This window comes from Eutrigla gurnardus, assembly GCF_963514095.1.
Source record: "Eutrigla gurnardus genome assembly, chromosome: 14".
NCBI lineage: Eukaryota > Metazoa > Chordata > Actinopteri > Perciformes > Triglidae > Eutrigla > Eutrigla gurnardus.
This window is the reverse complement of record NC_139937.1, coordinates 12055335-12067979: the sequence shown is the minus strand read 5'-3', so window position 1 is coordinate 12067979 and position 12645 is coordinate 12055335. Positions and strand designations below refer to the sequence as shown.

Genomic DNA, 12645 nt, shown 5'->3' with positions numbered 1-12645 from the left:
TTCTCTGCATCGTGTGGCGCTTGAGTTCTTTTGGGAAATGACTCATTTTTATTTATTTTTTTGTGAACAAGACGATGGATGTGATGTTACTGGGTCACAGCACCACAGCTGGTAAATGTACGACAGCAAGAATTCATGACTCATTTGTTAAACATTATTCATGTCCTGCTTTCTGAGCTACTCGACTGCAGTGGCTGAGCACCGTTCAGGCTCAAGTACAATCACAGAATATATGAATTTTCATGTCAAATGATAATGGCCGGCTGCGACACACAAAAAGGAAATTATCTATTATTAATCCTGATGTTTTGTAAAAAATAAGCATGTTTTCCCACTCAATTTGGGGATTGATGAATGAGACAGAGTTTTGGCATTTGGATTTGTTGCCACAAACTGACAGTGTGATTTTATGTGAGCCAGGATAGCTGTTTCCCCTCACTTCCTATCTTAAGGCTAATCAATGCAGATATTCACTCCTGAAAAAGGAAAAAGAACGATATGAACATTTACTCACCAAAACGTAGTGAATATAATCAAAGTATTACAAACGTAATGACTGCATTTCCTTCTTCATAAAACATTTGTAGAGGTCCTTTGAAAAATGTATCACCAATGATAGTAGCAGTCTTCTTCCTTTCCTTTGTCAGCACATTGCTCTCTTTCAAGTTAGTAAAATACAATGAAAATGACAGCAGGAAAGTACGTTTTGTCGCAAAAAAATATTAGAAATCCTCAAAATCCCTCGTATTCTATGTCAAGCATAGTCTGAGTGTAGTGAGTCCAAAACAGTCATAAAAAGCCAGTCATATTAAAAAAAGTCATAGTATAGTATGTTGAAAATTCACGAAAAAAGTAACTTGATAAAATTGATTAAATATTGTAAAAACATTTTTTAAAAGTCCTAAAAATCTCTTGTATCGTATGTCAAACATAGTCTAAGTGTAGTGAGTCCAAAACAGTCATAAAAAGACATAATCAAATTTTTGAAAAAAGTCATAGTATAGTATGTCGAAAATTCATGAAAAAAGTCACTCGATAAAATAAAAAAAATATTGTGAAAAATTATTAAAAAGTGCTAAAAATCACGCCTATCGTATGTCAAGCATAGTCTGAGTGAAGGGAGTCAAAGGCACTCATAAAAAGCCAATGTCCAATTTTTTCAGGAAAAAAAAAGTCATACTACAATGTGGAAAATTCACAAAAACAATCAGTTGAAATAAATTCATAAAAAAATATTTAAAATTATTAAAAAGTCATAAAAATCGCTGATATCGCTTGAATGCGCCAAGTCTGAGTGTGGCGAGTCCAAAACAGTCATAAAAAGCCATGGTCAAATTTTTGAGGGAATAAAAAAGTCATACTATAGCATGTCGAAAAAAAAGTGAAAAATCAACAAAATTCATAAAATGTTGTAAAAATGATTTAAAAGTCATAACATATGCTTGTATATCGCGTGTCAATCAAAGTCTGAGTCCAAAATAAGCATAAAAAGCAATAGTCAATTTTTTCAGGAAAAAAAAAGTCATACTATAACGTGGAAAATTCACCAAAACAATCAGTTGAAATAAATTCATGAAAAAATATTAAAAAATAGTCGTGTCAAGCCTGTTTTGCAGATATTTTTCTGGCATATATACCTTTAATTTCGCAGTGGATAGAGAGGAAATGTGAGGAAGTGGAACGTGACATGCAACAAAGGACCTCTGGCCGGGATTCGAAGCAGGCTCATATGCTTACATGGCATGTGTTCAAACCACTCGACCACTAAGTCTGAGTGCAAAACAGTCATAAAAAAGCCATGGTCAAATTTTTAGAGAAAAAAAAAAGTCATACAATAGCATGTCGAAAATCCACGAAAAAGTCAGTCGAAATGTATTCATAAAAAAATATTTTAAATGATTAAAAAGTCATAAAAATGCTGATATCGCTTAAATGCGCCAAGTCTGAGTGTGGTGAGTGCAAAACAGTCATAAAAAGCCATGGTCAAATTTTTCGAGAAAAAAAAAAGTCATACAATAGCATGTCGAAAATCCACGAAAAAGTCAGTCGAAATGTATTCATAAAAAAATATTTAAAATTATTAAAAAGTCATAAAAATAGCTGATATCGCTTTAATGCGCCAAGTCTGAGTGTAGTGAGTCCAAAACAGTCATAAAAAGACATAGTCAAATTTTTAAAAAAAAGTCATAGTATAGTATGTCGAAAATTCATGAAAAAAGTCACTCGATAAAATAAAAAAAATATTGTGAAAAATTATTAAAAAGTGCTAAAAATCACGCCTATCGTATGTCAAGCATAGTCTGAGTGAAGGGAGTCAAAGGCACTCATAAAAAGCCAATGTCCAATTTTTTCAGGAAAAAAAAAGTCATACTACAACGTAGAAAATTCACAAAAACAATCAGTTGAAATAAATTCATAAAAAAATATTTAAAATTATTAAAAAGTCATAAAAATCGCTGATATCGCTTGAATGCGCCAAGTCTGAGTGTGGCGAGTCCAAAACAGTCATAAAAAGCCATGGTCAAATTTTTGAGGGAATAAAAAAGTCATACTATAGCATGTCGAAAAAAAAGTGAAAAATCAACAAAATTCATAAAATGTTGTAAAAATGATTTAAAAGTCATAACATATGCTTGTATATCGCGTGTCAATCAAAGTCTGAGTCCAAAATAAGCATAAAAAGCAATAGTCAATTTTTTCAGAAAAAAAAAAGTCATACTATAACGTGGAAAATTCACCAAAACAGTCAGTTGAAATAAATTAATAAAAAAATATTTAAAATGATTAAAAAGTCATAAAAATCGCTGATATCGCTTGAATGCGCCAAGTCTGAGTGTGGAGAGTCCAAAACATTCATAAAAAGTCATGGTCAAATTTTCGAGGGAAAAAAAAAAGTCATACTATAGCATGTCGAATATCCACGAAAAAGTCAGTCGAAATGTATTCATAAAAAAATATTTTAAATTATTAAAAAGTCATAAAAATGCTGATATCGCTTAAATGCGCCAAGTCTGAGTGTGGTGAGTGCAAAACAGTCATAAAAAGCCATGGTCAAATTTTTCGAGAAAAAAAAAAGTCATACAATAGCATGTCGAAAATCCACGAAAAAGTCAGTTAAAATGTATTCATAAAAAAATATTTAAAATTATTAAAAAGTCATAAAAATCGCTGATATCGCTTGAATGCGCCAAGTCTGAGTGTGGCGAGTCCAAAACAGTCATAAAAAGTCATGGTCAAATTTTTGAGGGGAAAAAAAAAAGTCATACTATAGCATGTCGAAAAAAAAGTGAAAAATCGACAAAATTCATAAAATGTTGTAAAAATGATTTAAAAGTCATAACATATGCTTGTATATCGCGTGTCAATCAAAGTCTGAGTCCAAAATAAGCACAAAAAGCAATAGTCAATTTTTTCAGGAAAAAAAAGTCATACTATAGCATGTGGAAAATTCACAAAAACAATCAGTTGAAATAAATTCATGAAATAATATTAAAAAATAGTCGTGTCAAGCCTGTTTTGCAGATATTTTTCTGGCATATATACCTTTAATTTCGCAGTGGATAGAGAGGAAATGTGAGGAAGTGGAACGTGACATGCAACAAAGGACCTCTGGCCGGGATTCGAAGCAGGCTCATATGCTTACATGGCGTGTGTTCAAACCACTCGACCACTAAGTCTGAGTGCAAAACAGTCATAAAAAGCCATGGTCAAATTTTTAGAGAAAAAAAAAAGTCATACAATAGCATGTCGAAATCCACGAAAAAGTCAGTCGAAATATATTCATGAAAAAATATTTAAAATGATTAAAAAGTCATAAAAATGCTGATATCGCTTAAATGCGCCAAGTCTGAGTGTGGTGAGTGCAAAACAGTCATAAAAAGCCATGGTCAAATTTTTCGAGAAAAAAAAAAGTCATACAATAGCATGTCGAAAATCCACGAAAAAGTCAGTCGAAATGTATTCATAAAAAAATATTTAAAATTATTAAAAAGTCATAAAAATAGCTGATATCGCTTGAATGCGCCAAGTCTGAGTGTAGTGAGTCCAAAACAGTCATTAAAAGACAGTCAAATTTTTGAAAAAAGTCATAGTATAGTATGTCGAAAATTCATGAAAAAAGTCACTCGATAAAATAAAAAAAATATTGTGAAAAATTATTAAAAAGTGCTAATAATCACGCCTATCGTATGTCAAGCATAGTCTGAGTGAAGGGAGTCAAATCACTCATAAAAAGCCAATGTCCAATTTTTTCAGGAAAAAAAAAAGTCATATTACAACGTGGAAAATTCACAAAAACAATCAGTTGAAATAAATTCATAAAAAAATATTTAAAATTATTAAAAAGTCATAAAAATCGCTGATATCGCTTGAATGCGCCAAGTCTGAGTGTGGCGAGTCCAAAACAGTCATAAAAAGTCATGGTCAAATTTTTGAGGGAAAAAAAAAGTCATACTATAGCATGTCGAAAAAAAAGTGAAAAATCGACAAAATTCATAAAATGTTGTAAAAATTATTTAAAAGTCATAACATATGCTTGTATATCGCGTGTCAATCAAAGTCTGAGTCCAAAATAAGCATAAAAAGCAATAGTCAATTTTTTCAGGAAAAAAAAGTCATACTATAGCATGTGGAAAATTCACAAAAACAATCAGTTGAAATAAATTCATGAAATAATATTAAAAAATAGTCGTGTCAAGCCTGTTTAGCAGATATTTTTCTGGCATATATACCTTTAATTTCGCAGTGGATAGAGAGGAAATGTGAGGAAGTGGAACGTGACATGCAACAAAGGACCTCTGGCCGGGATTCGAACCAGGCTCATATGCTTACATGGCATGTGTTCAAACCACTCGACCACTAAGTCTGAGTGCAAAACAGTCATAAAAAGCCATGGTCAAATTTTTCGAGAAAGAAAAAAGTCATACAATAGCATGTCGAAAATCCACGAAAAAGTCAGTCGAAATGTATTCATAAAAAAATATTTTAAATGATTAAAAAGTCATAAAAATGCTGATATCGCTTAAATGCGCCAAGTCTGAGTGTGGTGAGTGCAAAACAGTCATAAAAAGCCATGGTCAAATTTTTCGAGAAAAAAAAAAGTCATACAATAGCATGTCGAAAATCCACGAAAAAGTCAGTCGAAATGTATTCATAAAAAAATATTTAAAATGATTAAAAAGTCATAAAAATAGCTGATATCGCTTGAATGCGCCAAGTCTGAGTGTGGCGAGTCCAAAACAGTCATAAAAAGTCATGGTCAAATTTTTGAGGGAAAAAAAAAGTCATACTATAGCATGTCGAAAAAAAAGTGAAAAATCGACAAATTCATAAAATGTTGTAAAAATGATTTAAAAGTCATAACATATGCTTGTATATCGCGTGTCAATCAAAGTCTGAGTCCAAAATAAGCATAAAAAGCAATAGTCAATTTTTTCAGGAAAAAAAAAAGTCATACTATAGCATGTGGAAAATTCACAAAAAAAATCAGTTGAAATAAATTCATGAAATAATATTAAAAAATAGTCGTGTCAAGCCTGTTTTGCAGATATTTTTCTGGCATATATACCTTTAATTTCGCAGTGGATAGAGAGGAAATGTGAGGAAGTGGAACGTGACATGCAACAAAGGACCTCTGGCCGGGATTCGAACCAGGCTCATATGCTTACATGGCATGTGTTCAAACCACTCGACCACTAAGTCTGAGTGCAAAACAGTCATAAAAAGCCATGGTCAAATTTTTCGAGAAAAAAAAAAGTCATACAATAGCATGTCGAAAATCCACGAAAAAGTCAGTCGAAATGTATTCATAAAAAAATATTTTAAATGATTAAAAAGTCATAAAAATGCTGATATCGCTTAAATGCGCCAAGTCTGAGTGTGGTGAGTCCAAAACAGTCATAAAAAGCCATGGTCAAATTTTTGAGGAAAAATAATAAGTCAAAAATTCATAAAATATTGTAAAAAATGATTAAAAAGTCCTAAAGTCCAAAACTGTCATAAAAAGCCAGTCAATTATAGTATATAGTATTATAGAATAGTATGTCGAAATTTCACAGAAAAAGTCAGTCGACAAAATTCATAAAACGTGGTAAAAAGTTATTAAAAAGTCATAAAAAGCCAGTCAAATGAAAAAAAATTAAATGTATAGTATGTCGAAATTTCACAGAAAAAAAGTCAGTCGACAAAAGCCAGTCAAATTAAAAAAAAAATGTATGTCTAAAAAAGTGGAAAAAGAATTGGGGGTTGAGTATCTTGTCTAAGGACACTTGGGTAGCGAGTTGCTAGTATGAATGCTGGTTGTTAGCATCATGATAAAGTATAAAACCTGCTACTTTATAAAGGTTATTTTTCTCAGTACATTGACCAACTCTCGGCTTCCCCCCCTACAGTGGCCCTAATACGCCGTCATATTTTTGGCATACTACGCTATGAGTTTTTTTCTTTATTTGTAAACATACTTTACTGTGACTCCCCCCCCCATACTACTATTACTATGATCACTGTGATTTCAAACATGTTTTGACATCCTATACTATGACTTTTTCACCTTTAACACACAGACTTGAGATTTATATCTACTATCTCATATCTTTTATAAATATTAAACTATTTCTTCGTTAGGAATTGAAGATCCAGTCAAAACAAATGCAGGTTTGAATTTGTAGAAAAAGTATTTTAATCTTCTTAATTTAATATGGACAATAGAAAATACAACTGCAAAAAACAAAAACAAAAAAAAAAACCTCATCGTCTGTACATTGGCTTTACTTCATTACAAATTACAAATATTATGTTCAAATGACATATTTCCAACCAATCCACGTCGTGGTGATTCATCAGAAAAATATATGCAATCTAAGTACACTATATACAGAATGAAGTACAGTAAATTAAAATGTCATTGCTGTGAGTCTAAATGATATGACAGTAAAAGAAAACAAAACGCTGACATGTTCACAGCATCAAATCCAGGGAACAAATGTCCTTACGGCTCGCTGCCATTTCCTCCCTCCCTGTTTGGTACACCACTTTGGGCACTGTTTTTTGACTAAAACCAACATGTAACAAACTGCAGATGACATCTCACTTCAAGATGAAATATTTACAAATGTGTACAAAAAATAATAATAATAAAAAATAAAAAAAAAGTGACATTTCTGTTAGACCCATGAAAAAAAGCTTTCTATGCTATCACGATTGAAGCCACGAGAGCAGTACAGTTGTCTGAAGCTCCGTGTACGCCCCGTGATCACAAGAAGAGTGAATGAACAACAGACTCAACTCTGCGGAGCTTTTTCGTGGCATACGGTTTTCCTCCCTTTCCGAAAGGGTCAGCATAACAGGGACCTGCACCTCCTGGACATGACTAGAGAATTTTCTGGGATGGCTGTGTTATTGAGCCAAACCTCTCTTGAGGTTATCATATTGATGACAATCAGACAGTCTCAAAATAGATAAAAGTCATTAAGCCAATCACAGGGAACCAGACTCCCCTTACATCACTGCTAATTCGGATGAACAGCAGGGGGCTGCTACTAGGGTCAAAGCCCTCAGTATACAGTGGAGTAAACCTAAACAGTCTTCGATCTTTTTATAACCAAATGAGCCTTTTGAGACAAGGAAAATGTCCGGCAAAGCGCTGCTGTTTAGTTGTTAAACTGTGCTCAGTACACTGTATAGCGCTGTCTGACACAGCGACGTGTGGTCAGGGGAAGACGTTGTGCCAGTCTGCGGATGATTCAGGAACCACTTCCAGGTCGAGTTCAGCTGTTACCTCGACCTGGGACGCTGATTGTTCTTGGCTCAGGGACACATCTTGGATCTGACCTGCAGGGAGAGAGATGAAGGAATTAAGAATGGGAAGGCATGAAGTTCAGCTTGAGATAGGTAATAACAATTCTAAGTAAACCAGAAGGAAAGCCCATAAAAATGTAGTTACAGCGCTGCAGCAGCAGCAGCTCTGTTTCTGTTTTCAATTTGCCAGTGGCTGTCACGCAAATAAGACCATTCGTCTATTACCCAAACTATATAAGATGAGACAGATCACCAACAAGTCACAGGCTGAGAGGTTCAGACTTTCTCCTCCTGCTGCAGGCCGCACACTGGATTGACTTTTACAGCGGGAATCATTTCATTATCCCCCTCTACGTTTGCTCTCGATATCTGAAACACATATTCATTCAGTAGCAAGGCCTTGAATCCTCAAGTATTTGTCGAAAGCAAAATAAATGGAAGAGCAAAAACGTAGGCAAATTAAATATCAACTTGGATGACTGCCTATAAAGAGCCGATAGTGTAGAGTAATATATTGGAGAGTTAACCTTCTAAGGAGAAATAATGATGATGTTGATGATGAATGATGTTCCACCAAAAAACTTTAACTGTGAGCTCCATGTAAACACATGGAGTCATATTTAAAACTGAATGATTTTCCCAGATGTTGAAAAATATTTTACACATTTCTGAAACATATGGAAATATGACTATGGTTTTGACATGACTAAACTGGGCCTTATTCCCAGTGACACCACAGAATCCAAAGTTCAAACTTCAACCAACCAAGTGTTGAAAAAGATCTGTCGGCATTTTTCTCAAATAATCCCAAACAGGTCCCTGCCAAGCTCCACGGTGGCTGTTTGAATGGAGTTTAGGTTTAACCAAAGGAGGGTTATGACCTAAATCTTAACCAGAGAGGATGCTGTTCTGACAATGTCGATTTTCGAGTCGGTGCACGTCCATCGTGGTTTTCCTGCTCTACAATATGCACATTAGCATTGGCAGGAGGCTCATTCTCAGCAGATAATGAGAAGGGTCATCGAGTGAAAAGCAACAGATGCAGAGGTAGTTGACATTCCACGAGGGAAGGCCGACACTGCCTCTCATCCGTCAAAAAAGCTCAGGCACATGTTTTAATGTACAGTGCTTTGCAAATAGTGTCTGTTCTTTAATGTGGACATGAGAGGGACATTCAGACTGAAAGCAAATCCCATTTGTTTCTCAAATCAGGTCTTTAAGACAGATCAAATCAGATTTGTGTCTCCAGATTCACCAACCAATCTGCCTGCGTTGCCGTGGTAATGACGTACGCTTCAGTAAGTAAGTAGCTACGCTGGTGAGGCCTCGAAAATGATCACACTGTCAAGTGCAATACATTGCGAGGGGGAAGCATCTTTATTTTCTGCATCTCTTATATCATCGCTCTGCTACTCACAGCATGGATTTAGTTCAGACTTTCACACTTCAACAAATCTGACTGAGCGGTCAGCGCATCCAGACTGAGATGCATCTGTCGAAATCTGATCGCATTTCAAACCAACTCCAGATGTTGTTTGGATCTGATTTACATTTAATTTATTTTTTGCTGTCTAGACTTTCGAAAATCAATCTGTAACAATCTGGATATGCCGAAAAAACCTGATTTTAGCTGGCAGTCTGAACAACCATAAACACACCAACGCATCAAGGTGGAAAACGACACTTCATTATTAAACGCGTATCCACCGTGTTTCCCTGGAGGTGAACTAAGTTAACAGAGACACAAGAGAGATGATCACTGACTACTGTTGCCCAGCTGCATGAACAGCCGGCTGTACGCCCGAGTGTTTCCAGTCGGGTCAGTGTGTGCGCTGGTGCGATGCCTGTCGGCTGCTCACCGTAGCCGTGGGATCTCTTCATGTGGTGCTTCATGTTGCTCTTCTGGGTGAACCTGATGCTGCACACCTCACACTTGAAGGGCTTCTTTCCAGTGTGTTTTACCATGTGGACCTGCAGAGCGCTCTTCTGGTTGAAAGCCTTGTCGCACTGGCTGCACTTGAAGGGCCGCTCGCCTGCACAAACACACGGAGGGTTTACAAGTCAGCGTCGTTGCATTTAGTATCATCATCGTTAGAGTGTTGTATTTTGGCATGATTCGTGAAAATAGCAGGGGTTGAAGCAAAAGAAAAAATCCTGAGCCGGAACTGTTTTTTTTGTGTGTGTGTGTGTGTGTGTGTGTGTGTGTGTGTGTGTGTGTGTGTGTGTGTGTGTGTGTGTGTGTGTGTGTGTGTGGATACATTCGCAGGGTAAAAAAAATTGTTCAGTAGGTGGCAAAGAGTACTCACTCCACTTGGGTGCTCCAAAGATATTGTAAGACAAGCCTTATAAAGATACATTTACATTTTATGTTCTATCCCTGTGCATCACTTACCCGTGTGTGTCCGGTTGTGTCTCTCCAGCTGGCTGCGCTTGGCGAAGGCCTTCACACAGGAGGAGCAGTTGAACACTCGAGGTTTCTGGGAGCTGCGGGACGGCCCCGGCTGGTGCACTCGTTCATGTTCCTGCAGAAAGATCCAAAAATTAATTTTACCCTTTCCAGTCGACGTACCTCAGTTTCTGCACTCGATCCCTTTGAAGGTGATGTTACATGATACTACATCATTATCTAAATATTATCATACACACTTTTATGTACACTGAATGGTTACTTGACACATTTTATTTGTATCATCAGTTTAGAACGAGTACAATCGTTATACACTGTCATATCGGGTTGTAAAGGTGGAATCAATAATTGAATAATTGACAAGAAATTGACAGAAAGCTAATTTATCTTTGATTATTGTTTTTGTTAAATTGTTTGGTTTTCATGTTAATCATGTGGTTTTCATTTTCTATGCGATACAAAGTGGGCCGATGCACCAAATCCCCATCCTTTATCTTGCTGTCTTACTGACTTCCCCAACCTATCTAGCCTAGTCCGTGCCTGCAATTAAAACTTTATCATTAACAATTACTGTGTTCCCAAATTATAAAGTCACGGTTGATGAATGTCACGATAATTTTCATCAGGCCAACAAAAAATAAAAATAACAATATTACCAATGTATCTTTCTCACCACGAGGCCTTTTTGAAATCTAAAAACAGCATCTAAGCTCTCGCTGCAGACTAATGAGCAGCCTGGGGACTGGAGAGGAGGAAGCTTGGTCACTCACTGTGACACCCACCTAATCTCAGCGCTGTTACTTCTGTGAAAGACAATTACTGCTCAGTATATTGAGGCACATTTATAGAAGCAGAAGCCCATGGCACAATGGCCTTTGCTTAGACATCTAACACATGATGGGGAAAGAGCTTGTGTATAAAGCCATTTCCTCACCTCCTGCTGGTCTGAGAGCACGGCCATTTATTTGTCTCAACCACAAAGAGGACTGTCGGAAAAGAGAAGCACACATGCTCCTCTTCTTAGTTAGGCTGCAAACCACCTCTCACTTTAAGTGCTTTGTGTTGTTGATTCATGAAATACTCAAATAGTGAGACAGCACTTTCTTTTTCCCAGCCCGAGTTGCATCAGGAGATGATTTACTCTATTGTACCTGTGGATTTTTTATACATTCATAAACAACGCTGTATTCTTAAATAAAAAAAACTCTTTGTCTATAGATATGGATACCATCATTAAGTATAAGCCACCAGCAGCTTGAATGTAAAGCCGTTTTACACAGGTTCTCACCTTCAGGTGCGTAGCGCGTTTAAAGGCCTTGTTGCAGAGAGTGCAGACGTGACAGCGGTCCTTGCCGTGAACTTGTCTACAGTGGTGTCGCAGTGTGTTGGCGTTCTGGCACACCTGATTACAGTAATAACACTGGTTCCGATTATCAGCCTCCGTCTGACCGTCCTTCCTGCCCTTATGGCCATCGTCAGCAATCTGGATCGCACAAAGGATTAAACATGTTTACAACTACCCACAAAAGCTACACAAGCATTGTGAATAATAATAATAATAATAATAATAATAATAATATTAATAATGCACATTTTTATGATGGTGTTTACACAATGGTAGTTTCATCTCACTAAATACTGTCTTAAAGTCATAAAATCATGTTGCATATTTCCATAAAAAGACAACTTTTTTCAAGAATGATGAATGTGGTTTTTTTTTTTTCCAGGCAGCCTCCATTAATTTTAGTAATAACAATCACCTGGGAGACGCTGATTGGCTTGAGATAGGTAATCCATCACAGTGGATTATTGTGCTGCCATTTTAAGCATTTCATTACTCAATTCATCACCTTTGTTTGACAGTTCCTCGCCTGGACATCTGATAGCACACCACACATACGAGACAAACACACTCACGCTGTATCCATTGTCGGATGCTCCGTTTGTGGACTGGGAATGGTGGCTGACCAGTATGACCTGCTGGCCTGAGCTGACTGGCTGTCCTGGGTCATTCAGCACTGCAGGGAACGTCTGACCCTAAAGATTAACAGATACTCTGGTAGGGCAGCTGACAAACTACATGATGCCTGGAGTCACATATTGTTGAGAATTACATTTTGTTAATAGGTCATAATGCCATATATTGGCCTCTTTATTGTGCAACACATTTGGATGTGTCTTTTTTTTTTACCTGCGTGTTGAGGTTTAGAGTGACGCCATCCAGCATACCCTGAGCGTCTGCCAGTGTCAGTGTAACGCTGTCCTCGCTGGCCACGCATCCTGGTGACATCACTAGGCCCTGGGACACAGCCGTATGTGATAGGGTGGTACTAGGTGGCAGGCTGGAGACTGACAGGGAGACCACAAGGTTAGAGTTAGAGTAGGATAAATATAGTCCATAACTGTAATACAGTTCAAATTGCCTACTTATGCATGAGGGATTC

At 36.6% G+C, this 12645-nt stretch overlaps 1 protein-coding gene across 1 annotated transcript in view; it reads right to left on the bottom strand.

The window, feature by feature from the left end:
- Window positions 1-6658: 6658 nt before the first annotated feature.
- znf236 (zinc finger protein 236) overlaps window positions 6659-12645 on the bottom strand; it is a 36995-nt gene continuing 31008 nt past the window's right edge. The window contains exons 27-32 of the mRNA XM_084027854.1: window positions 12393-12550; window positions 12119-12238; window positions 11490-11684; window positions 10187-10316; window positions 9654-9827; window positions 6659-7827 (exon numbers count right to left, since the gene is read on the bottom strand). Coding sequence (XP_083883980.1) covers window positions 7706-7827; window positions 9654-9827; window positions 10187-10316; window positions 11490-11684; window positions 12119-12238; window positions 12393-12550 — 899 coding nt within the window. The 3' untranslated portion in view covers window positions 6659-7705. The remainder of the gene's footprint in view (window positions 7828-9653; window positions 9828-10186; window positions 10317-11489; window positions 11685-12118; window positions 12239-12392; window positions 12551-12645) is intronic.